Source organism: Thunnus albacares, chromosome 22 (assembly GCF_914725855.1).
Source record: "Thunnus albacares chromosome 22, fThuAlb1.1, whole genome shotgun sequence".
Classification (NCBI taxonomy): domain Eukaryota; kingdom Metazoa; phylum Chordata; class Actinopteri; order Scombriformes; family Scombridae; genus Thunnus; species Thunnus albacares.
This window is the reverse complement of record NC_058127.1, coordinates 9,989,198-10,016,532: the sequence shown is the minus strand read 5'-3', so window position 1 is coordinate 10,016,532 and position 27,335 is coordinate 9,989,198. Positions and strand designations below refer to the sequence as shown.

The window sequence follows — 27,335 nt, the reverse complement described above, 5'->3', positions numbered from 1 at the left end:
TTTTTACAACTTAAAACATCTACACTGTTTATACAGCTGCCCACAGAAACCACCTAACTGTATTTATATAGCTACATTTTGGATTTTGTCACCTCAACTCACTACTAGCCTCTGTTGGATAGCTGAGCTATTTTAGTGGGAGGAGACGGTGGGAATGAGAGGTGAACCGTTACAAAAATTAAGATTTTCCACTAAAATACATGCTGGATGGTGGATCAGTTAAATGAATTAAACACCAACTCATAACATTGTTAATTCACCATTTATCATGTGTGTGTGTGTGTGTGTGTGTGTGTGTGTGTGTGTGTGATGGTATTTAAGTAGTTTTTTAGGCCGTTACAGTAACTACATGGTTTGCTGCTGGAGAGAGCACCTATTGGTTGTTGACAATGTTCACATCATTGAACTTCCCTATTTGAATGAGCCAAGACTAAAGACTTATGATAATATTAAACATGTTTGATTTTATCGGAATGTCAAAATGAGAAAAAGACTAATTTAAGACAGCTGGTACTGAGAAGCAGTTGTCAAATCTGATCAAATTCCTGATTTACAAGTGAAGTGCTTTACCAGCCTTCTCTGTCAGACTAGTGTTGATCAGTGTTTGTTATGTGAAAAAATGAAGCAGCAAAGATACTGAAAAATATCAATGAGGACAATAAAACAGTCAGAGATACAGAGTTATAAATGCTGACAAATACCATAAATCCATATGTTTTAAGGTCTAAACATGTGCTACAGAGAGGGAAAGCCAAAAATAATGACAAGCTTGCTTTTATATCTGTATGTAAATTTTAAAAAAGAACCGCTCCCTATAATTGTATTGTTGAATCTCTGAGCACAAAATGACCTTGGTTGAATGAAAAGCAGTGCTCAGATATTGCTTTCAAAAGTAGTTTAAACATGACTCAAGTCCACACCTCTAAAAAAGGTGGAGCCTTCACTGAAACTGGAATATAAATTCATGAGAACTTTTCTCAGCATAGTAACTTGTTGTTAATCGCAGTGTGTTGACACAGAATCTCACTAGAATCAAAGCAAAGAAATAGACCAGACTCAACTTCAAGACATTTTCACTCTGATTTCATTTTTAACATCATGGAAGGTGAGTTAACAACTTATTTCAGTTATTCTGTGTAGATCTGTGACCAAGATACGTTTGAACCGTTTGTTTTTTCGGTACAATTGACACAGACAGCAACCGGAAACAGGGTCCGGGTATCATCGGATAATTCGTAATTCAAAAACCAAAAAACAGTAAATCGGTTATTTGTTTCAGACCAAGGTACGTTTGAACTGTTTGTTTTTGCGGTAAAATTGTGTTGAGTGTGTTTTTCGTTTTTTAAATTTTGGGCAAAAAACCAAAAAACACATATTCAGCTCGATTTCTTATTTTTCTGCTCTTACTGACAGAACAAATTTACCACTCAATGTTTCGTTTTCATAGGTGGGTTGGCCTTTAGCGCCCCCATGTTTCTGATTGGCCAGTGTGTTCTATCAGTTATGTTTGCACCATACTCTTCAGAATAAAGGTTCCACCTCTTTGCCTAGGCTATAGAAAGTGCAATGTCAACACAAAATATATAGACAGACAGACGTTTAGCCTTTAATAATTGATTATGTTGTATAATAATTTATTATGACCTACAATGACAAAAAAATGTTTTTCATATCAAATGAACAGGCTGTCTTTCATTTTCAAATCTTCACTTTGTGCATAAAGTAATGCAACAGCGTTTCATTGTACTGTCGGTTCATGTTCAGCTGAGTGACCATAACGCATTATGTCTATTTTGTAAATGAAAGCACTGTAGTAAGTTTTCCTCAGGCTGTACTGTGGACACTGAAGTCTGTTCTCAATAATTAGATCGATGGCAAAGAACCAACAGCAAGCACGCAAAAAGTAGTTACAAAAAATGACCAGCAGATGTCGCACTGTGTGCATCTCCTCATCAATATGTTTGTACACTCAATGTCTCCAAAAATAAATATAAATGTGGAGATGTTGACAGCTAGACAAAAACAAAACAAAACAAAACAGATAAGTATCTATAGAGAGGCGTTTGCAGTGAATGATCTACAGAGACAGTGAGCATCATATGAAGCCTCAACTATTGTGCAGTAAATCTGTTAAGTACAAATATAGTCAGTCTGCTTGGGTAGACATGGAAACTAGGAGGTTCTTTTTACTAGACCATATCAGGTAGGATGAATCTCTAACCAGTCTGCAGAATTACATTGAGTGTGTTTTGGTTCCATGTGATCACAGCTGATGGAGGCAACAGTCCAGTGAGAGCTTGAGTCCAACTGATACAGGCTGGATGAGATGTCCCAAACAGATTTACTGCACAATAGTTGAGGCTTCAAATGAGGCTTCATATTTTTAGGGCCTGAGCCCCAAGAGGCTTACTTTTGCTTACTTTTTTGTCGAGGAGTACATGTGTTCCTACATGAAAAAAATTAGGAGCACACATAAAAATTTAGGAGCACACTGAAAAATGTTCAAGTAACTGTTTATTAAAGACAACAATTTATCACATACATATTTAAATGCTTAGTGTGTGTGTGTATGTAAATCAAAATTTATGTTCTCTTTACGGGTGCTCAATTATGGCAAAAAGCATAATCACATTATTTTTGCTCGATATTGACATCACGGTTATTTAACATGATTACTTTTTGGCGATTGCCGATATATGAACATATTTTTTCCCACTTGGCTGAGGAAACTATTACACATGCAAGCATAGCTTGTACTAAGTATGATCAAAAAAGACAATATATGATGGAAGAACTCAGGAAGACCAGAGTTCTGGAGCTCAGCATTAAAACTTTAATGAACCTGCCAAGTGGGTGGAGTAGGAGTTTTTTTTTTTTTTTTTTGAGTTTATTAGACAGACAGGATTGATGTGTAGGATTTAATATCTGGTCTACAGTCCGAAGTGGAGGGTGGCGGTAATGTGCCTAATATGCTAGTTGCCAACCTCTGTTATAACCCAAAAAGAGGAGAATAAGAGTTTTTTTCAAACAGAGTGGTACATCCAGTCAGCTGACAGATTTCCTATTTCGGATTTCGGTGTTTCTTCTGCAGGCTTCATTTCATTTAACTGACCGACAGACCCCCTGGTTCTTCCCACTTTAACCTGAATAACAAACTGGGGCTCAGTGGTCCGGTAGGATCCAAACAGAGAGCCAGGGCTAGCTGAGAGCCGAGCGGAGGCTAACTGGTTATGCTTCCCTCCGGTCATGCTGCAGCTAACGTTAGCCTTATTAGTGTCGCCACTTTCTGTATCCGTTGTTTCAACTTTAAATCCCTCTAGCGTTTCATATAGTCTTATGGTTGTAATTTGCAGTCGTACAGTGTGCGAGTAAATTATTTTTCCACTTCGCACATATCTATTTTTAGGTACAAATGCAAGTGAAATACTCTCACTGTAGAGCCCTGTGACAGTACACATTTCAATCAAACTTTGACCAGCTTATGTGGGTTAACACTGTTAAAAAGTGCACAATTTTGATGATATAGCTGTGAGCAAGTCAGCCTTATATGTGCCATCATCTGTTTCACATGAAATTTTCAAGGTGTGCTCTACAGTTGATCTACAGCGACATGATGTTTATTTAATGTGTGTTTTCTAGCACCATATAGTGGACACAGGAAATGATATTTAACTCCTTCATGCAATGTTAGATAATAGACAACTAAAGTTACATGTCTTTGTCCAGCAAGTACTCGTTGCACCGTATATTTTAATGTACAACAGATATGAAGTGCAATCAGGCAGATTCCCAGAGCCATGGAGACAAGCTTTGTGATTCGTCAACTTCCAGAAAGTCCCAGAAAACGCCATTTTATTGACATGATTGGTGCTACTGGTGGCTCGATTACTGGGGGTTGTGATGGCCTGATGACGTGTCATCATGCAAGCTTACAAAAACAGCCTGCTTGAGCTTGGCTCTTCCTACTCGGTCACACTGACATCGAGGTAAGACGTGTTTTCATCTCTTACCGTTGAGGTTTGATGTTTCACCATGACAGAGGAAGTTGCTATAACTTTATTGTAAATGCTCCAGTCTGCACCACACTTTGCATGTTTGATAAGACTCCCGGCCTGAACACGTGTACATGACAATATTCCATCAGTGATGCAAACTGGCTGAATAGCGCCCCTACGAAATTGCAGCAAAGCAGCCCCAGTAGCAGGCAAAATAGTGGACAAAGGAAGTGATGTTTATCTCCTTCTTGCACTGTCTGAAAACAACCCAGGTCTGTAGACATCATCATGCCTGTGACAAAAGCCCTTTGACTGCGCCGCGGCCCGACTTGCGTGGAGGCGCGAGGGCCCGTTCAACGCTGCTTGCAGCTTTAATTTTGTTTGTTTTTGTTTTGGATTTTTTTGTTTTTTGTAGCTGTCAGAATCTCCACATAACTACATTTTTTTTTACCACATTGAGTGTACAAACCTATTGGTGAGGAGGTTCACACATTGTGATACCTGCTGGTCATTTTTTGTAACTACTTTTGGCATGCTTGCTGTTTGTTCAATGCCAGGAAAACTTACTAAAGTGCTTTCATTTACAAAATAAACATAGGGCCAAATCCACAAAAGGATTGCCTGGCTTTTTCGGCCACTAAACTTGCAAATGTGACAAAGTGTAATTCTCAAAGCACCCACAAACAAACTGTGCTGCTAAGCAAATAGTGTCATGGTGCGCCTTTCCCATTTGCATGTATGTAAATGAGGTAATATTGATACATTTAGCAAAAACAGTCTAATTCACAAAGACCGGCGCTAATTGCCATACGCAGTTAGAGTGGAGTTATTAGTTATTAGTGTGTTCACTGTGTGCACACACTCACTTCTCACTCACACTCTCACTCTGTCTCTCTCTCTTCAAATATTCAAGCTTGTGAGGCTTGAATGATATTAATGGTGATATATACAGTCAGACATGGGAGGATATCTTGTGGGGTTGTGAACTTATCTCGGGTTTAAAAATAAAAATAACAGCATGATAGAGCTCAGGATTCATCCATCAGGGCTTCTTTATTACAAACATTCCCACCGTATGAACCTGGAATCAGTGTCTAACAGCTGACCCGTAGATGTGCAGCAGAACACAGAACATTAATTAGCTACCTTCAGATCCTTGCTGATGTGGTGTTCATGAAGTTACTACTGCTGTGCCGCGTGCGTAAATACGCACAACCTCTTTCTCAGTTTGGAGACGCACTTATCGTTGCTATGTGATGCTGCAGCCAGCTGTAGGCAACAAGCAGAACATCAGTACTGATGTTTCTGCAACATCCTGGATACATTCAGTGACACCTGAACGACATTATTGTAAGATTTAGACATCAATCTATCATGTTTCAGACTTGTCTCAAGTCATATTAATAGCTGTATTTTGACATTTTAGTAGATTATATTATGTGAAATAATAGAGAAGTAGAAGATGCAAAATACATGAAAGCTGGTTTGCGATTGTGCAGAGCTCTGTGTGTGTGTGCGCACCTCTGCCAGTTAAAGACATGCAAATTGAGGCTTTTGTGCTCTCTGCAGTTTTTTCATTATGAACCAATCTGTGCGCTGAAATGTGGAGAAAAGCCTGAAACAATGGAAACCGCTCCGCTCACTCAATCAGAAACAAAACAAGGGCAAATTATACTCAGCGGCATCTTTTGTGAATAGGACCTTAAAACGGGACGGAGCAGATTGCAGGTGCAAATGTTGCACAATTCACAATGCTATTAGAGAGAGCAATCCATTCTTCATGGAGCTGGCCAAAAATGTGGAATGCTCACTCAGCTTAAGCATCTTCTTTTGTTTTCTTCTTTCCAGACATTTCCCAGTTCAGAGCATGGGGTCCTGTGCAGCCGTCAAAGAATTATTCTGCTTCCCAAGAACCTGATGGTATGCATATGTTTTCATCTTGTAAAAGTTGTTAATGGAACTTTAATAAACTACATATTGATTAACAATTATTTTCTAAGCTTTTTTGAAGTACACAGTGTGTTTGAACAAGGCACAATTTGTATTATGTATTCAATGATGTGTGTCTTGGCTCAAAGCTATAGAGCCAACAGCAAACAAGGAATGACTGATGAAATGTATGTACACCTTACAGAATAAGGAATTGCGCATGGATGTTGGACATATACTTGACCCCTCTGTGTAAAATATGTCCCCTTTATGGCCCCTGATCCTCCCCTGATTTATCCTGTTATCAAACAAATTGAACAGACAAATCAATCAAATCAAATCTCTGGCAGCTTGAACTGAGTTTTTTGACCACCTTACAATAAACCATCGAGATGACAGGAGCAGGCCTCAACTCTAGCAAAACTCTCATGATTTTATTCCAACATTGGAAATTTGTCTGCAACAGTAAAATTGTTTGAAAAGTTGTTTGGTATAATTCAGTCGTCAAATCCGATCAAATTCCTGATTTACATACAAGTGCTTTACAAACCTTCTCTGGCAGACTAGTGTTGATCAGTGCTTGTTATGTGGAAAAATGAAGCAGCAAAGATACTGAAAAATATCAATGAGGACAATAAAACAGTCAGACATACAGTGTTATAAATGCTGACAAATACCATAAATCCATATATTTTCAGGTGTAAACATGTACTACAGAGAGGGAAAACCAAACATGATGACAAGCTTGTTTTTATATTTATATGTAAAGGGAACCACTATCTATAATAGTATTATTGAATCTCTGAGCACAAAATGACCTTGGTTGAATGAAAAGCAGCGTTCAGAGTTTACTTTCAAAAGTAGTTGAAACATGACTCAAGTCCACACCTCTAAAAGAGGTGGAGCCCTCACTGACACTGGAATATAAATGCATGAGAACTTTTTTCAGCATAACTTGTTGCTGGTTGTTCATCGTAGTGTGTTGACACAGAACATCCTCACTAGAATCAAAGCAAAGAAATAGACCAGACTCAACTTCAAGACATTTTCACTCTGATTTCTTTTTTAACATCATGGAAGGTGAGTTAACAACTTATTTCAGTTATTCTGTGTAGATCTGTGTTCCTCTGAGCATCATATTAATCTGCCACAAGAAATAATCTCCAGATGTCATAAAATGTTAAAAACATCAAATAAAATTATTAATAGTACATGAAATTTATCCAAACATTATTGACTTAAAATTCATTAAATGACTGAAAACACAAAGTACTTGTATATTTAAAATATAAACTGTTAAACATGTAAAGTGAATAACAAAGAAACATAATTAGATAAATTACTTTCTATTTTTACATAAATCTATTGATTTGCTTACTTATGCCATCAGCAAAGCAAACAATTTTGAGTTAATTAAATATGATTTAACATTTTGTTCAGTACCACAATGGCAAAACTCTCCCAGAACCCAAATAGCACTGTGAGGAGGCAGCAAGACACAAATGTACATGACTGATTATGATACATTATTCTCTTCTAGTGACAGAGACAAGGAGGATTGTCCTGCTTGGAAAAACTGGAGCTGGGAAAAGCAGCCTAGCTAACACAATATTTGGAGAGAATGTCTTCACAATCAACCATACTCTCAACTCTGAAACAAAAGGATGTCAAGCAGAAACCAGATCTGTCAATGGAAGAAGCATCACGTTGATCGACACTCCTGGTTTGTTTGACACACACATGTCCGAAGAGAACCTGAAGCCTGAGATAGTGAGGTGTATCACTGAGTGCGCTCCTGGGCCTCATGCTTTTCTCATTTTACTTAAAGTGGATAGATTCACCGAGCAGGAGAATGACGTCATCAGGAAAATATATGAATATTTCTCTGAAGAAGTTTTCAAATATGCTGCAGTTGTTTTCACTCATGGTGACCAGCTCGAGGAAGGGATGACAATTGAGGAGTGTGTCTGTCAGAATAAGCTTGTGACAGGTCTGGTGAAGAAGTGTGGCGACCGATGTCATGTCATCGATAATAAATACTGGAACAACAACAAACCTGGTGAATACAGGAGCAACCAGTTCCAGGTGGCAAAGCTACTCAACACAATAGACAAGATGTTGCAAAACAATGGCGGCTACTACACCAATGAGATGCTGCAAATAGTGGAGAGAATGAAAAACAAGCATGGAAAGAGGAATGTCTCAAATCTTCTCTGGCTTGCTGATATTATCACAGAAGTATTGTTGGGAGCTTTGCTTGGTGTGGCAGAAAACATTGAATCAGTTGTCACAGCCTTGATGAAAATGCTAGATCCAGCAACAGTAAGAGTATAGGCAAAGAGTGTTACAGCGAGAGCAGAAAGAGGAGGTCGTATAGGACAACGTGAAGCTGATGATGATGATGATGGGAGGCAGTAGAGAACACAGCAAAGTCTCTTTGGAAGGAATATCAACAAAATGACTAGAAGTATCAGTAAAGTGAGGAGAAATGTAGTGTTCTAATATAGTGCTTTTATTCAAACGCTTTACAATTTGCCTCTCATTCATCCATTCCTATTGTATGGGAACTATATTGCTCCTAAAATTCTAACATCTACTAAATAGGCTTTAGTCACATACAGTATGTGTCCATCTTGGATCAAAAACAAGGCGAAGCAGGGAAACAAATGTAGAAGTTAGTTTCTGTTTCATTTGACACTCCTTGTGAACAATATCTTACTTTAGTGTATCTTCTTTTGCCAGCTATTCTCACAAAAACACAGCAAACATTTGACTTTTAAAATCATTCTATCAAGTTCTAATATCTGTCAATGACTTTGATTTATTATTTCAAAATGTTGCTCTATGAAACTAGATGTATATAAGAGTTCTTGAGAGAATCTGTAAGATTTCAATGAGCAATAACCTTCTTGGTAACTGAAATATTTTAAAGCTGTTTGTTATTCTGATTGTCCTTCAACTTTTTGTCAATGATACGGGGAAAATGTTTTGTTTATGCAATAAATTCTTATTGTTATTATATAACCTCTTGTTTTGTTTTTGTTTTTTTTTCAAAACGAAATGCTAATAGCTATACGATGAAACAATTCAACAATAAAAGTGTTCATTATTAGGAATTCTATCAAGCGTCTCTTTCCTCATAAAACCATGATCCAAATCACAGAATTAAAACTGATGTTGAGCCACCAACAGTGACACAGACCACAATTTGCTATTTGATATTAATAAACGAATAAATAACAACAGCTCATTCAAGCTTTAATATTCAGTCAGTGTTTTCATCGTCAGCAACATTTTTGTTGTTCATGTTGTGAAAAGCAAACTGTCAAACAAAAGTGTACATCATGTGCCATAATTGGCTTTAACTTTTCATGTACATGGATTACCGCTGGTGAACTCAGTGGAGGTAAGGGGGGGCGGGGGTGAGTGCCCCCACAGTAGAGCAAACATGATAAAATGTCCTTTAAGGGTTCCACAAAAAGGAGTTCAGTTTTAATCTATCTAGATAAGCATTACATATTAATATTTCAACAGTATGTATCATATCAACATTTCTAAAGTGACTTAGTTCACGAGATCTATATGAGCTGACTTACTTATTAGGGCGAGGAGGGGTTGGTGGATGGTTAGGAAGTTTCTTGGCGCAGAGAGTTGGAAATCAGCAGAGATCACAGTTCGAGACCATCTCAAAACAAATGCCTGCTTCCTGTTCCAACCGACAAAAGCGGGTGTTTTTAGTGAAACGTCAGGACATTTGCAGCCGTTTTTATTTTATTTTTTATTTTATTTTAACCCAAACCATGGTCTTTCCCTAACCCTAACCAAGTGGTTTTTGTGCTTAAACCTAACCAGACCTTAACCACAGCGTTGTGACATCATAAAACATCATTATTCAATGGATAATGCAGAGACGTTCATGCGAATGTTTTGTTCTGGTGACTGGGTTGCATTTAAATCAGCCTCAGCTGTATGTTGTGTTAGTGCTTATTAGCAAATGTTCCATGCTAATACGCTAAATGAAGCTGATGAATACTGTAAAGATTATATCTTCTAAACATCTTCATGTTAATAATAATTATAACTTTATTTGTATAGCACCTTTCATACAAAAAATGCAGCTCAAAGTGCTTTACAACATGAGAAATTACTTGCACCAAGTGCTTCACATCAAAAAAAGACATACAATGAACATGAAAACATGTAAATGTACATAAAACAGAAAATAAACCCCAATTAGCATTAATTAGCATTTAGCTCAAAGTTCCACTGTGCCTAAGCACAGCCTCACAGAGCTGCTGGCTGGGCTGTAGAAACCTTTGTCTTGTTATTATTTCCTTAAACAGAATAATACATTAATGAATAAATTATTGTTTATAACACAGTTTAAAATTATGGATTAATGGGATTATATCACTTCATTTGTTCATTTGGAATCTCTTGTGGACCAGCATCACTTCTCTTTTATGTTCTGCTTTGTCTGTGACATTTTGTCCCAAAGGGAAGGCCCTTTCGTTAAAACAGCTTCAGCATTGTTCCACACAGCCTCAGCTGTCTTCTATGTGCCTCCCATGATGTCTGTGCTTTTCAAGTTAAACTAGGCTATATCTTATAAGGTTATTATTTATTAAGATATTTATTATCAACGATGTGGCATCGACCACCACACTTCTTCACCGGATCACTTAGATATTTATTCTGATGCACAGACTCCTCGATTTTCATTTCCTTGGGGAGTTGGTTGCCATATTTGAAGACAACTAGCATATTTTAAATTTTCTGTAGAGAAATACTGGCAATTTTTTGAGATAATGTTCTCTTGATCTGTGTATTTCTCCACCTTAAGCACAGTGAGAATAGCAGGAGGGCCAGGAGCACACCAGGAGTGCAAATAAGTCTTTTGCTTGACATTGACTTGAGCCAGAGTTAGGAAAATGGTTTGTGTTGAAGATATCCTCACCAAATATAGTGTTTTTTGAACTGAGAGAGTACCAGTGTGACACCGATGGGAAGGGAAAATTACTAATACTTTGATGATCATTATCCAGTGTAGAAGTGTATTCAACTGATCATTTTGCCTTTGAAAGAACATGATTTGCACACCACCATCAAGGGACGCAAAACACACATCATGGATAACAGCACATCACTACAGACTTCTGGAAATCCGTCACACTACACACAGTGAAGTCGCACTTCTAAATGACAAGAGTAAGGGTGAGACCGATCCAAAGCCTGCCCGGGACCTAACTCAACCCCACCACAGCTTCTCTCCTGTCCCCACTCTAATAAGACGCACGAACAAACACACTGTACATACAAGTTAAAATATATACTAAATTTGCATGGTCGGCAATGTTCAGCCACACCTGATGTTCATTAGTTCATTACTTGTTGGTCCAATGGTGGTAAGCTCAACAATTCACCTTACCATTCACATCACAATACCATAGACTATACATAAAGAGGCCTCAGTTTATAAAGTAACCACATCAGACACAAACTATGTTCCATCAAATATGACACAAGGTTTGAGTTTGTGAGAGAAACAACATGAAACTATAATTTATTTATATTTTCAATATAGTCACAGTATTTATGATATGTAAAATACATATTGCACAAAACAGTGCAAATTCTCAATGTAGGGGTGATTGAAGTAAAATTTCTTGTTTAAAAGGATTGTGATCTCAATTTCTTTTCAGAGAAGAAACAAAGTATTTGCCCAATTGGTAACATTATTTCCTCTTTCTTAAGACAGTGGCGCCAACTCATCCCTGAGGTGTTCTGGGAAAAGACAGATGTCCTCATATACTTACTCTGACTTTGGCATAACCATTTTTTACCTTATAGCTAAACTTCAGCAACCTTTTTTCCTAAGAGTTGCATTCATGATCTGTTTTGCCAAAGATAAAATTGTTCTTGAGAGAATCTAAGGCCATCTGGATTGCCTGCCATTAAAATTTGCAGATTGAACATGTATGCACAATGTTTACAATATATTTTTCTGACACATTCATGCTAAACATACTGTATCTGCAAAATGTTCAACAATTGACAACTAAAGCATAAACTACAGTAAACTTTAGGTAACTAAAGATTGTGGGATAAGGTAAGACAAATACTATTGTCATTGTAAATGTTTACCAAAGTTGAAACAGCCTTGAAGTATGAAAAGGAAAACAAAACTAATCTCTAATGCCAGAGTCAACCATCTTGTACATTCATACACATCAATGACTTTTCTCTACATTGCACTATATCTACTTACTAATGCTTATATATCTACAATCTACAGTGGCGGACCAGGAGCCAAGGGCCAGGAGCAAAAAAAGTAGGCCCCCATCAGTGTATTCAACTGATCATTTTGCCTTTAAAAGAACATGATGCACTATTGACATTATCTGACCTTTTATATGCTGTAACCACATTGTTATGTTTTTAAGTAAGATGTCTCACTAAGATGTCTCACTAAGATGTCTCACACCTTGTTTGTGTGGATGAAATAAGTGTCTCATCTGTTGGTTAAGAAGAAATAGAAAAGGTTATCTGAAGTGCATGATACATGGTGACCCTGATTCTAAACAAGTGAACGTTGGAAAACAGGAACTAAATACAAAAAACGGACACTGTAAAAGACAGGCATGACACCATATATGGAATTGTTATTGATTATCTTACAGGAAACAGGTGTCTGCAGACAGTGAAGTGTGACTGCACACAAGGTGCTTGTGTTGACGGTTGTGATGGGCAGAGGCTGAAAGTATAAAATGTTTCTCTTGCTGCAGAGCTCAAGGAGCCTGTATGCATACGCTTTAGTGATTTATTAAAAGCAGTTGAACTGTAAAGAATACTGTGTCGCTAGTATTTAGCTGCCTTTCTCACCTAATTAGACAAGCTGATATTTCAGCTGTAACAACACCGGCTCCTATAAAGAGTGTTGCATTATGGGTGATTTGTTGCCTAAATGTTGCTCTCTAAAAGTTTCTTTAAGTCTGTTCATAGTGCGTCTGTTAGAGTTTAAAGTGTTTTGTGAGTCCACGTTAACATATAAGAGTTTCTAAATGGCAGCCTACAACTATACACAGTAAAATTTGACAAATTGTAGTATTCTGTCCTTACAGTTATATTAAAAAGTGATTTATATGAATTTATCCTCCATATTGTCAAAAAAGGAACTGCAGAGTGACAATTAATCAGAATGAAATCCATCATCAGAGAGCTAAGATGCATGTTTGGTAAAAAGGCTACATCCCCTAAGATTAACATTTTATAGGGTGATTCAAACAACACCTTTGTATTAAAAAGGATTTCCTTTTTAAACATTTATGTTGCAAACTCCTCTGTAAGTAAATACAGTGGGGACCATTCTAAATGTTTCTTTCTCAAACACATCTGTAGTAAAAACATGGAACTATTAACATTTAGAGAATTAAATGTGTTGAGCAGACTTATCAAGGAAACAAGAAGCAAGATTGGTAGAATTAAAGGAGGATTCTTTTGGTCATGAGTTTATAAATGTTAGTGATGTAATTATGATCAGATGTGATGTTCCTCTGAATGGACAACAGAAGGAGATCTGAGAGCCATCTTTCTCCACATCTGATTCTAGGCTGGGTCTTGATCACCTTCAGTTTGGAGAATGATTGCTTGACTGATGCAGTTGTCACAGGCAGCTTAGACTGCACTGACCCAAAGACAACAGAACAATCTAAAGGCTGAGCAAACTAGTGAGTAGCACTCTACCAAAATCAACTGAATGGAATAATTTCAACTACAACAACTACAAAATGTTTTTAAGGCTGCTTTATTTTCCTAGTGGTCAGCCTACATAAAGGATACATTAATTTCTACCATAATGGCCACTTTACTCCATCGTAAGGACATCTTAGAGGGCACAATATCTCATGTTCTTCACTGGAAGGACACTTCACTATGTTTTCTGCTATACAGTGCACCCTCACCCCCCACCCCGTGGGGAGGAGGGATGCATAGGGAGCAAAAAAACTTGAAGCAAAAAGTTGAATCAGAACCAACTTTTGCCGGACGGCAACCCAACGTCATGCTGCGTTGGCCAATCACATACGTGCAACTGCACATTCTTGGTGGATTACTTTGTAATGTGAACGTCATATTTGACTGTTTACTTCGTGACGGTGGCAATGAAACATAAAGAATTTGCCACTGTGATAACTTTCCAGAGTTGTAAAATCCTGTCTGTGAGTATTACAAACTGCTGCACGGTGTTTTGGTTTCTGATAAGTCCTTAAATGCATTCATCTCTGGCTCCAACTCGACTTCCTGGATTGTATGTCATTGTCTCACCAGTACCTCAAACAACATGCCTCCACCATGCCCCCTTCGCTATAGATCCGGACTACCAAATTTGGTCTAAACACAGCTTTACAGGGCACTATCACATTTTCTTCCACTAAAAGGGCAGCCATGAGGGCATTTCATTCCAGATTGTTACATATAGAGAAGCCCTCTATAGGGCACTTGATCCTGATTTACCCATAACTAAGACAGAGATTACAGATATTTGGTATGTTTTCTCCTTTGTGTGGGCACCTTAGAGGGAATCATCATCATCTTTCCTCTACTGTGGGGGCACTTTTGCGGCAATGCACCAGAGGTTCTCCCCCTGAGTTCACCAGTGTTGATCCATGTACATGAAAAGTTAAAGCCAATAATGGCACATGATGTATATCTTTGTTTGACAGTTTAGGTTTCAAAAATACTAATGAACAACAAAAATGCTGCTGTTGATGAAAACTCTGACTGAATATTAAAGCTTGAATGAGCAGTTGTTATTTATTCGTTTATTAATATCAAATAGCAAATTGTGGTGTGTGTCACTGTTGGTGGCTCAACATCAGTTTTAATTCTGTGATTTGGCTCATGGTTTTATGAGGAAAGAGACGCTTGATAGAATTCCTAATAATGAACAATTTTGGTGATGGATTGTTTCATTGTATAGCTATTAGAATATCATAACAATAAGAATTTATTGCATAAACAAAACATTTTCCCTGTATCATTGGCAAAAAAACACAATCAGAATAATAAACAGCTTTAAAAGATTTCAGTTACCAAGAGGGTTATACTCTGAAAATCTTAAACATTCTCTCAAGAACTCTTATATACATCTAGTTTCAAAGAGCAACATTTTGAAATAATAAATCGAAGTCATTACCAGATATTAAAACCCCAAGTGGCACAGAAACTTCTGCATTTGTTTCCCTGCCTCACCTTGTTTTTGATCCAAGATGGACACATACTGTATGTGACTAAAGACTATTTAGTAGATATTAGAATTTTAGAAGAAAATATAGTTCCCATACAATGGGAATGGGTGAATGAGACGCAAATTGTAAAGTGTTTGAATAAAAGCACTATATAGAACAATATAGTAACAAGAACACAAAACAGTTAATTTATTTCACTTGTCTGTCAGAAGTGGCTCTTTCTCCTCACTTTGCTTTTGCTTTTTGATGTTTTGTATTTTTTTTAGTGTTTGTTGACCTTTATCACAAACAGACTTTACTTTGTTCTCTGCTGCCTCTCCTACTGAGTCTGATCCTATAAAACCTCCTCCTACTGCTTCTGCTGTAGTAAAACCTCCTACAGCTATACCTAAGGCTATTGCTGCTGCTACTCTTATTGCTCCCCTTGCAGCCTCCACCACTACTGCTTCTGCTGGTGTTTTCATTGTCATCAAGGCTATGACAACTAAAATAATCATTGCTGACACACCAAGCAAAGCTCCCAACAATACATCTTTGGTAATATAAACTAACTTCTTGAGAAATTGTAAGACCTTGCTCTTTTTGTGCTTTTTGATCATTCTCTCCACTGTTTGCAGCATTTCATTGGTGTAGCCTTTTTACCAAACATGCATCGCTCTCTGCTGATGGGGGCCTATTGAATGTATCAGGTGCCCTTTATATTTTTTCGGCCCTGGCCATCAGTCAGCCTGAGTCTGCCACTGCGGATTACACGAGATAATATAAGCATTAGTAAGTATATATAGTGAAATGCAGAGAAAACTCATTGACGTGTATGAATATACTAAATGGTTGACTCTGGCATTAGAGACTAGTTTTGTTTTCCTTTTCATACTTCAAGGCTGTCTCAACTTTGGTAAAATGTTTACTTTGACAATAGTATTTGTCTTAACTTATCCCTGAATCTTTAGTTACCTAAAGTTTACTGCAGTTTATGCTTTAGTTGCCAAAAGAAAAGGTAGTTGAGGTAGCAATTACACCAGTGGAGGCAATACAGAAGACATTTGATGCTGTCTTGAACAAACTTTATGATTTGTATGAAAGAACATACAATCCTTGGAACAAATTTGAATGAACATTGAAGCAGAATCCACACAGAGTAAATAAGAAGTTAATCTAGCAGTAATCAATGTTTTAATCTATTTAACTAAACATCACATCAGGTTCCACTTCAACCTTTCTCTGGAAATTGTCATTCATGCATTCATCACAGTACATCCTGTCTTATCTTCTGTAATGTCTTGTTTACTGTAAGCAAACAGGGCATGTTTTGATCTAAAATCTGAAATTTAAAAATCTGAAATCATCATCATCTTCTGAAAGAAGATGATGATGATTTATAATTTATAATGGCAGTCTATGGGACGAACCCTTTAACTGAGTTGGAACCTTGGTCACTTTGACACTCAACTGCTCGGAAGTCCCTTATCATACAGATGCCATTCAAACTGTAAAAAGTTCACAAAACTTTGAACTTTCAAAGTTATCAGATTGTTTAGTGATATATTTTGTAGTTTTTCAGCAATTTAAGCCCAAAGTAAGGGGTTTTAAAGACTTTTTCAGGTCTCACCAGTGTGTCATGTGATCAGGCACAGTGGAGAGCACAGATAATTTTAGACCGGAAATGTTTTTCTAAACTGCTGTCACTCCCACAATTTTAACTCCTCAAGCACATATCTTGCCTCAGTATGTTGCCACAAGCCTCCTCTCTCTCACGATGTAAATACATTTCACATAGGACTTATAGTTTTTGAGATCTGAACCTTAATTGATAGAGAGTTCCTGTCATGTTCTCATTGACTGCAATACAGTCTGCAGGATGTGTGTCTCCTCACTGCAGTTTCTTAAACTTACAGATTCTCTCTTCCTTCAAACACTTTTTACACATATCATTCATTCTCATATTAAACTAGTCTTGCTTTCACTAATGATATACAAATCTCTGGGCTTCAAGCTCTAGTTTGAGACAAATACATTTTCATCATCAAAATGGAGATTTTTTTCCTTTCATTACTGGGAATGTCTGTTGGCTCAGTGGTTTAGAACACTGTTTTCATGATCAGCTACCCCTTAGATGACAAGGTTTTGTGTTCAATACCCGCTCTCTGCAGTGCTCCTCATAATATTGCTGTCATGTACAAAGTTGCTTTCCATCTCTATCAAGTACCATAAGTCAATTCCTCTCTAGCTCACTTTAACATTATTATCTAAAGTATGGATTGCTATTATTGTTAAATACATCTTTTCCAGTTTGAGTAGTCTAGTGGTTTAAGCTCCTGTCACTTCTTTTTTGATCCAAAGGTTGTGAGTTCGAGCCCCTCTTAGGGCAGAGCTCAGTAGAGTTGAAGGATGAATTGACAGACTAAATAGCAGAATCTGGCCTGGCATTGCTGTGTGACATGTTAGCTCAGTGCATAGCATGTCTGTCTTACAAACATGGGGATTTTAATCTTGCTAGATTTTTCAATAGTGTTCAGCTTCCAGTTATGCAATCTAAATTCACTTTCAGCAATCACACGCAATTTCTATAGAAATTGCATTTTCTAGTTAATAATGTAATCAACTGAGAGTTGTTGTAAATGATAACCATGAATCATAAATTCATCATGAATTAAAAGGTATTTTTATTTTTCCTGATACATTTTATCTGAAATGATTATGAAGTGACAATGGGTGTTTGGATGTGATCCCTCCATAATTCTCATTTAATTTTCAGTTTGTTTGCTTGCATATAAATGTACAATTAAACAATAAATCAGCAATATTAATATGTTTTCAAGTGTCTTATTTTTTTTATTTTAATCATTTACATTCATCCCATCAGCTGAGTGGCTCACAAAGAAGAAAAACAGATGCATTTAATGCACTTATTAAAGTGTTATTTTAATAATTAATTAATCTAAACACACAATATGTAATTTCAGCCGATAGGAATCTCTCAATCAAAACAATAACAAAAGACAGAGTTTGATGACGGTTGAAGTAGCGTGGGATCATGGGAGTTGTTGTCTTCATTGTCTTCAAGCTCAAAATATTTATGACCATTATTTGATTCCATACGCTACCATCATCTCATCACAGTCCAAAACTGATCAGTGGCGGTGATCAACTTCCTGCTTTACCTCACTGACCTGGCCTACACCGCCAGGCTACTGTTTGTCACTGTCTAGGAAGAAAGGGAATGAAGGAGGGAGACATATTGAGTGATGAAGAACAGAAAAAAAGAGGCTAAGAGCTTGAGTGGCTTTGTATTTTTTTACAAAATAGACATGAATCTGTCTTTTTGGTGTCTAATTATACAGTGTGATGGTGAAATGAGATGTCCTGTTGAAACAAGGAAAGCTCAAATGGCTCGCTTGCAGTATGTATGTGCATGTTTGAGTTTAAAATAAATGCCTAGATATCTGCAATGACAGTATTTAACCTCCAATGTGAGTTGTTATGTCATAAAAGATAAGAAGATGAAATATTTTACATGATGGTGTGGAAAAATCAAAGTTGGCAAATAATGCTGTTAGAATCCAATGAAGTCAAAGACACTGGAACGCAGGAGAAACGTATTTACTGTATCTGAGACACACAGAAACTCTTCGGTTACTGATGGGGAAGCTTCGTTTGCAGTACATGGACACTTTGATTTCATCACAACCTAAAACAAAGATTTCTTCATTGTCCTTCTTATTATATTTTGTTTATAAGGTTTTGGAAAAATACTTTTTTCTTTTGTCTTGATAACAAAGTATCAGTATAGAAAGATTTGACAGAATGTAATTTGAGCAAATAAAGTTTTTAGTTAAACCAATAAATATTTTATTTGAAAGCACATGTGATTTGTGATTTCATAATGTAGTTAAAAAGACAATAACAACATGCTATTGTTGCTCCATCTATCGCCATTATGGAAACATAACAGCAGATTCAGGCAACAGTCATTCTGTACTTTTTCTTTACTCACATTGTGCACTGTGAGATAAGGTTCTTTTATCCATCAGACCCCCAAACAATAATGTCACATGCAGACATTTAACTACAAGTTTTACTTTCAAACCTTATACCTAAATTATCCTGAGAATGTCCCCTTCAACTACACATAAAAACAACCTATTACTATTAACATTTGGATACAATCAAAATGTCATTAAGTGGAAGCTTTGCCTGGTTTGACTTTCTGAAAAAAAAGAGAAGCCACAGCAATAGCAGGACAAGAGTACAACAACTCTCACTGTGATGTGATGTGCTGGGGTCAGTGGTTCTTCCGGTTATGGAACAGTCCATTAATCTGTAATGCACAGAGGGAGTAGCACATTTACAATGATTTCTTTAAAAAAAAAAAGTCATTTCTGGTTATAATTAGTTAGAATAGCAACATGATTTTATATGTTTCATATCTGAACATCATAATAAATCTATAGCTGTTTGGATCCCTTTTAGTTCGGTGCTCCAGACAGTTGCCTACTTGTCTTACCTTAAGTCTGCTCCACAATGCACCTGATAAATAAGTGTAAAAGAGAAACCTACTCACACAGGCAGTCTCATCATTTTAATTGTCACTCTGCAGTTGCTCTTTTCGACAACATGGGCGGTGAGTTAATTCTTTTCACTTATGATATTTTGTTTGCTCTGAGCACAACACAGTTGTCTCATGAAGAATTTTAAACTGCAGTCATTTTTGTTTTAATCAAAAGTTTTGACTGTGTATACAGTTTTAACACCTGAGATGCATCACTATGCATTTAAAAAATGTATCTGTGAACAGCTTAAACCTCACAGCTATTTACAAAATTACACAATAAATCTGTTTTGATTGTTGAGAAATGATCAGTTTTGATGTACAAGATGTCCTTCTTCATTTTTAAACATGTTTCATTGTTTAATCATAAAAGATATTTCATATTCATAACTTATACAATCGATAATTCTTTAAATCTTTTTTGTAAAATGTATCAATTATTAAAATGTACTGCATCTTAAAATCTAGTAAAAATATAAATATTTTCAACAAAATATGTCTAAATTTGAGAAAATGTCAGAGTAAAGAATTTGAGGTGTAAATATATAAAAACTCTCCTTCTGGAAAAGAAGCATACCAGTGTCTCTGCTTGGTCCTCTAATGTGATCAATGCAAATGTATCTTGGGGAGGATTTTCCCATCTGTTGCCCTTATTTACCCACAATTTCTGCTCAAACCAAAAAAATTAATATTTCACAACATCCAGCATAAAAGAAATTACATGAAAATTTCTACAAATACAGTGCTAGTGTACTTGTTAACTTCAGCTACTTTTCACATGTGGATAAAAACATTCAAACCAAAATCAAGGATTCTACATGACCTCATTTACCAGTTATGACTGCAACCTAATTTAGTGTGTGCTGTCCCTCTTTATTGTGATTTTTACTGTGTGCATAAAGAATTATTCCACTCACAGTGTAATCTGAATAGTGATGCACAAAAACTAGCAAGAGCAATATGCATAATATTATTGATCCTGATTCATTATTCTTTTCTAAACTCAGACAGAAGAATTGTCTTGCTGGGAAAAAACTGGAGCTGGGAAAAGCAGTGCACTCAAAATCTTATTCGGAGAGGATGTCTTCAAGATAAACCATGATCCAAACTCTGGAACAAGTCAATGTGCAAAAGAAACCAGATCTGTCAATGGAAGAAACATCACTTTGATCGACACTCCTGGTTTCTTTGACCCAGACATGTCGGAGGAGGAGCTGAGGAATGAGATGGTGAGGCGTATCATAGAGTGCGCTCCTGGGCCTCACGTTTTTCTCATTTTACTTAAAGTTGAGAGATTCACGATGCATGAGAACCAGATTATTGACAAAATACGAAATACTTTTTCTGAGGAGGCTTTCAAATATGCTGCAGTTGTCTTCACGCATGGTGACCAGCTCCCTGAAGGAACAAAAATTGAGGAGTCCAACAGAACAAAGTTCTGAGTGATGTGGTGGAGAAGTGTGGCGGCCGATGCCACGTCGTTGATAATAAACACTGGAAGAACAACCAGTAGGATGAATATAGGAGCAACCAGTTCCAGGTGGCAGAGCTACTCAAAACCATAGACAAGACAGTGGAGGAAAACAACAGAGACTGCTACACCACCACCAGACTGCTATCTGTACTGTTCTGTCCAGAAATTAAGAACACGAAGCTTCACTGTACATTCAGACAAACCAATGTGGCAGCTACAATTCATCTGTGACTCCAAAATGTATCTTCCAAGAGGGATTATATCATATATCAAAATGCTGCGGAGAACCAGCTTAGAACCAGCATGAATCACCAAAGAGCTGCACAGATCAGTTCATCAGGTCATTTTCTCCCCGGGATGACAGATCAGGACTCCGGCTGCTAGCAGCTGAGAAGACCAGCTGCTTTCACCCGGCCAGCGGCTCCTCACATCTCAGAAAACGTCGCAACAGATTTACAAACAGGTGTTATTTGGATAAACTGACCACATATTTAGAATCTACGTGGTTACTTTCTCGCCTGAAAAAAATATTTAATCTTAATAAAGTGAGATATTAACAGTCAGAGTCAGAGTGAAAATTACAACAGTCTGGCTCAAAATCTCTGCCGTGACACCTCGCTCTGGGATATCCAATCTGCGTAGCACCACAAGGCACACTGGGTAGCTGAGCTATTTTAGTGGGAGGAGACGGTGGGAATGAGAGGTGAACCGTTACAAAAATTAAGATTTTCCACTAAAATACATGCTGGTTGGTGGATCAGTTAAGCGAATTAAACAGCGAATCATAACATTGTTAATTCACCATTTATTGTGTGTGTGTGTGTGTGTGTGTGTGTGTGTGTGTGTGTGATGGTATTTAAGTAGTTTTTTAGGCCGTTACAGTAACTACATGGTTTGCTGCTGGAGAGAGCACCTATTGGTTGTTGACAATGTTCACATCATTGAACTTCCCTATTTGAATGAGCCAAGACTAAAGACTTATGATAATATTAAACATGTTTGATTTTATTGGAATGTCAAAATGAGAAAAAGGCTGATTTAAGACAGCTGGTACTGAGAAGCAGTTGTCAAATCTGATCAAATTCCTGATTTACAAGTGAAGTGCTTTACCAGCCTTCTCTGGCAGACTAGTGTTAATCAGTGTTTGTTATGTGAAAAAATGAAGCAGCAAAGATACTGAAAAATATCAATGAGGACAATAAAACAGTCAGAGATAGAGTGTTATAAATGCTGACAAATACCATAAATCCATATGTTTTATGGTATAAACAAGTGCTACAGAGAAGGAAAGCTAAAAATAATGGCAAGCTTGCTTTTATATTGTATGTAAATTTAAAAGGAAACCACTATCTATTATTGTATTATTGAATCTCATCTGAGCACAAAATGACCTTGGTTGAATGAAAAGCAGCGTTCAGAGTTTACTTTCAAAAGCAGTTGAAACATGACTCCAGTCCACACCCCTTAAAGAGGTGGAGCCTTCACTGAAACTGGAATATAAATGCATGAGAACTTTTTTTCAGCATAACTTGTTGCTGGTTGTTCATCGTAGTGTGTTGACACAGAACCTCACTAGAATCAAAGCAAAGAAATACACCAGACTCAACTTCAAGACATTTTCACTCTGATGTCTTTTTTAACATCATGGAAGGTGAGTTAACAACTTATTTCAGTTATTCTGTGTAGATCTGTGTTCCTCTGAGCATCATGTTAATCTGCCACAAGAAAAATAATCTCCAGATGGCTGTCATAAAATGTTAAAGACATCAAATAAAATTACTAATAGTACATGAAATTTATCCAAACATTATTGACTTAAAATGTATTAAATGACTGAAAACACAAAGTACTTGTATATTTAAAATATAAACTGTCAAACATGTAAAGTGAATAACAAAGCCATGAAACATAATTTGATAAATTACTTTCTATTCTTACATACTTCTGATTTGCTTACTCATGCCATCAGCAAACCAAACAATGTAGAGTTAGTTAAATATGATTTAATATTTTTTTCAGTACTGCAATGTATACCTGCCAACATTTAGGTTTCAAAAAAGTCAGGAGGTTAGTGAAAGATAACGTTTTACTTGAGGTGACGATACATTTGTTACTGTAAGTACAACAAAACCTTCGCCAGTGAAAAGCCAATAAAGACTTAATCAAACCATCTGTTCAACAAGCATAAACATCAGCAGCTTTGCCCGCAGTGTCTCATCTTCCACCAGTGAGTTTTACACGACCATAGAACATCACAACGAAAGCTGTCTGTATGTTGCCTAACTGTTTATCTGAGTTTGCCACGTATCTTAACATTTGGCAAAATCTTGTAAATTTAGCTACTGGCTGAGAAAAGACAGCACCTCCTCTCTCTACCAGCGGTACCTGCAGACAGTGAATCACATCAGCAGCAGCAGACAGAGAACATGATGAAAGATTACTTGCACAGAGAGCAGATGCACACACAGGCTGTACAGTGCCAGAAACAGGTTGTGATAACGAAAAGGAAAAAACTATGAAATCAAGAGATTAACCAAGCATTACATAACCGAGTAATTACCAAGTAGGAGCACAGCAGGAGAAAGGGTTAAAAATAGGGAGACTGCCGCGAAAATTGGGAGTGTTGGCAGGTATGACAATAGACAAAACTCTCCCAGAACCCAAATAACACTGTGAGGAGGCAGCAAGAGACAAATGTACATGACTGATTATGATACATTATTCTCTTCTAGTGACAAAGACAAGGAGGATTGTCCTGCTTGGAAAAACTGGATCTGGGAAAAGTAGCCTAGCTAACACAATATTTGGAGACAATGTTTTCAAAATCAACCATATTCTCAACTCTGAAACAAGAGAATGTCAAGCAGAAACCAGATCTGTCAATGGAAGAAGCATCACGTTGATCGACACTCCTGGTTTGTTTGACACACACATGTCCGAAGAGAACCTGAAGACTGAGATAGTGAGGTGTATCACTGAATGCGCTCCTGGGCCTCATGCTTTTCTCATTTTACTTAAAGTGGAGACATTCACCAAGCAGGAGAATGACGTCATCAGGAAAATATGTGAATATTTCTCTGAAGAAGCTTTCAAATATGCTGCAGTTGTCTTCACGCATGGTGACCAGCTCCCCAAAGGGATGAAAATTGAGGAGTGCGTCAGTCAGAATAATCATGTGAGGGATCTGGTGAGGAAGTGCGGCGGCTGGTGCCACGTCGTTGATAATAAGTACTGGAACAACAACCAACCTAATGAATACAGGAGCAACCGGCTCCAGGTGGCAAAGCTACTCAACACCATAGACAAGATAGTGTTGAAAAACAATGGAGGCTGCTACACCAATGAGATGCTGAAAAGAGTGGAGGAAGAAATACAACAAGAGGAGGAGAGAATTAGACTGTTGCCAGAGAACATGTCAGAGCAGGAGATCAGAGAGCAGGCTAGAGTCAGTGTCTTTGAGAAGCTTTTGATCAGACTGGCAGGTACTGCAACAGGTGTGGTGTTAGGAGCTTTATTTGGTGTGGTGGTGATGGTTGGACTAGTTGCCACGGTTTTAAAAGAATCTTCAGAGCCGGTATCAGTAAAACAAGCTGCAGTAAAAACAGCAAAAGCTGCAGGAGGAGGAATAATTGCAGGAATAGGAGGAGCAACAGTAGCAGAAGCAGTAGGAGGAGCAATAGGAGGAGTAATAGGAGGAGCAGCAGGAGCAACAGCAGGAGGAGTATCATTATGCATAATTCCAGGGGTATTTGCAGTAGCAGGAGCAGTGAAAGGAGGTCTGTCAGGTTATGTTGCAGCTGAGGGAGCAGAAACACCATGGGAAGCAGCAAAGAGGGCAGCAGCAGCTGTAAAGAATGAAGCCCAATCATGTTTAGACAAAGCAAATGATGTTTGGTAAAAACAATTACAGCAAGAGTCAAAACAGAGTCAAGACCAATAATGAGCTGAGTCTCATCAAAAAGGAAAAGAGAATAATCATTAAAAAGTCATATCTCCTAGTAGATTAAATTGAATTGAATGATTTGTTCAAATCAGTTCAAGCTGTTGGTTGTATTTCTGTCCGACCTTAAAATATTTGGTTTATTTCCTAAACAGAAAATATCACTTCATGTATTTACTGTAAACTATTGTATATAATTTTGTCTGACAAGCCTTCTGATGCTTCTTCAAAAATAATTGTAGTTCTTTTTTGGATCTAAAATTGGAAAATTTTTATTGAGCAAATTAAGTTTTTATGTGTTTTTATGAATCAATTAATACATGGTGCTTTGGGATACTTAAAACTTATTTCATATCAGTGGAGGCTAAATAATCAATCATCAAGGTTTAGTATTAGAAGGATTATAGCAAGTGAAAGTAAATCAGAATAAACACAGGAGTCAGCGCAAAGGAGAAAAGAAACAACATGGATGGTAAGTTAAGGTTGATTCTTTCAGTTACTGCTATTTGTTCACACTGATCACTTTATATTTATCTGACACAACTATGCAGTACATTCTGAAAGCTCATATTTTGGCAAAACTATCATTTGAATGATAACATTTGAAACAAGCTACGGGCTAACTATTGTGATCAAATCACCACTGGCAAATATGTAAAATATAGCAACATAACATGCAACCTCCTACATAAAAGGAGGAATCACATGTTTGGTATTTGTGACTCATCAACCATTGTCTTCACAATCTGTTCAGTAACATCTGAGCAGAGTAGCTCATGTCTGGCTCATTACATACGTGTTACAGAGAGTTTTGTCAGCTACATTAAACAATTTGTTACATAATATAAATAAAAGGAATAAAGTTATGTTTCACTCTCACATCTCTTGTGTGCATGCCTGCTCTCTTTCACTTTCTCCTTTTTATAAATGAATCTCTCATCCATTGTTAAACTACTTTAGGTAGCAAATGGGCAAATGTGTTGGCTATGGATAGAAATAAATCACCCCAGAGATAAAATCATTAATTTAGTGTTCTTGAGTGTTTATTTTTGCAGATAGAGCCATTTTAACTAAAATGTTTTCAAATCTGTGCTTTGTCTGACATGTTTAGGCTAAATTTCAATTAACACTGATAAATGTGCACCAGCTCTGATAATAAATAAGCTAATCACATATCATTTTGTTCAAGCATGAGCTCTCTGCCGATTTGTCTCCTCACCCAACACACAAGTAAAGCACCTTTGGTTAATGTTCAACCTGAATAATGTGAAAACAGCAGAAAAAGATAAAAACTCAATAAGGGTGTGAGAGAGGGAGGGTGTATGACTAAACAAAACCTGAAACTTTAACTGTGATGTAGTCTTGCACTATATTTCAGCAACCACTAGATGGCAGCACAAAGCATGATTAGTTATAGAAGAGCCTTCAGCCAAAAGTCAAATTGAAGTTCATTTTATTTAACACAGTGATGAAAAGTTTATAAACACAAATCGAGACAAGATAATTGAGGCAAACAAAGGAGGCTGCTATACCACTGAGATGCTACAAGCAGTGAAGAGAGAAATACAACCAGAGATCACACATAAAGCTAAAACCAGCATCTTTGGAAAGTTGTTTAAAGCTGCAGGTAACAGGAGCAATGTTAGGAGCTTTCTTTGGTGGGGCAATGAAATTAATGAATGAAACAGGACCAAACATATCATTATTTGTAGGAGTAGCAATAGGAACAGCAGCAGAAATCACAGCAGGAGCAACATCTGTTACATCTGCAGCTGACAAACATCAGAAGTAATAAAAGGTCTAATTCAAAAATACATTTTTTTCTCATAAGAACACATCATTTTTTTGTTGAGAATGAACAATATGGCAGCTGTAGGGTAAATGCTTGTTTCTGAGCTATTCTTGCTCAGAGCTAATTAATAATGTGATCAACTGAGAGTTGTTGTAAATGATAATCATGAATCATAAATTCATCATGAATTAAAAGGTATTTTTATTTTTCCTGATACATTTTATCTGAAATGATTATGAAGTGCCAATGGTTGTTTAGATGTAATCCCTTCATAATTTTCATTTAATTTTCAGTTTGTTTGCTTGCATATAAATGTACAATTTAACAATAAATCAGCAAATTCTTCATATGTTTTCAAGTGTCTTATTTTTTTTATTTTAATCATTTCCATTCATCCCATCAGCTGAGTGG

The 27,335-nt window shown here is 37.0% G+C and overlaps 2 protein-coding genes across 3 annotated transcripts; both read left to right on the top strand.

Annotated features, from left to right (window-relative positions):
* The first annotated feature begins 1,014 nt into the window (after positions 1 to 1,014).
* On the top strand, positions 1,015 to 8,258 carry LOC122974478 (GTPase IMAP family member 7-like). The gene is made up of 3 exons (XM_044342513.1): positions 1,015 to 1,105; positions 5,844 to 5,915; positions 7,465 to 8,258. Exons 1-3 carry the CDS (start codon positions 1,099 to 1,101, stop codon positions 8,256 to 8,258), a joined length of 873 nt encoding a protein of 290 aa, XP_044198448.1. The 5' UTR covers positions 1,015 to 1,098.
* Positions 8,259 to 22,718: 14,460 nt separating this feature from the next.
* LOC122973937 (GTPase IMAP family member 7-like) lies at positions 22,719 to 26,013 on the top strand. Of its 2 annotated transcripts, none has more exons than XM_044341750.1 (2): positions 22,719 to 22,843; positions 23,925 to 26,013. In XM_044341750.1, exons 1-2 carry the CDS (start codon positions 22,837 to 22,839, stop codon positions 25,088 to 25,090), a joined length of 1,173 nt encoding a protein of 390 aa, XP_044197685.1. In that variant the 5' UTR covers positions 22,719 to 22,836; the 3' UTR covers positions 25,091 to 26,013. The 2 variants fall into 2 exon arrangements, with proteins under 2 accessions (XP_044197685.1, XP_044197686.1); XM_044341751.1 differs by having other exon boundaries at positions 22,733 to 22,843; positions 24,213 to 26,013.
* Positions 26,014 to 27,335: the final 1,322 nt, after the last annotated feature.

Bases quoted from the DNA above. Each gene is read 5' to 3' on its own strand.
- LOC122974478 (XM_044342513.1), top strand. The intron at 5,916-7,464 runs GTATGCATATGT...ATTCTCTTCTAG, and splicing joins TGCTTCCCAAGAACCTGATG to TGACAGAGACAAGGAGGATT.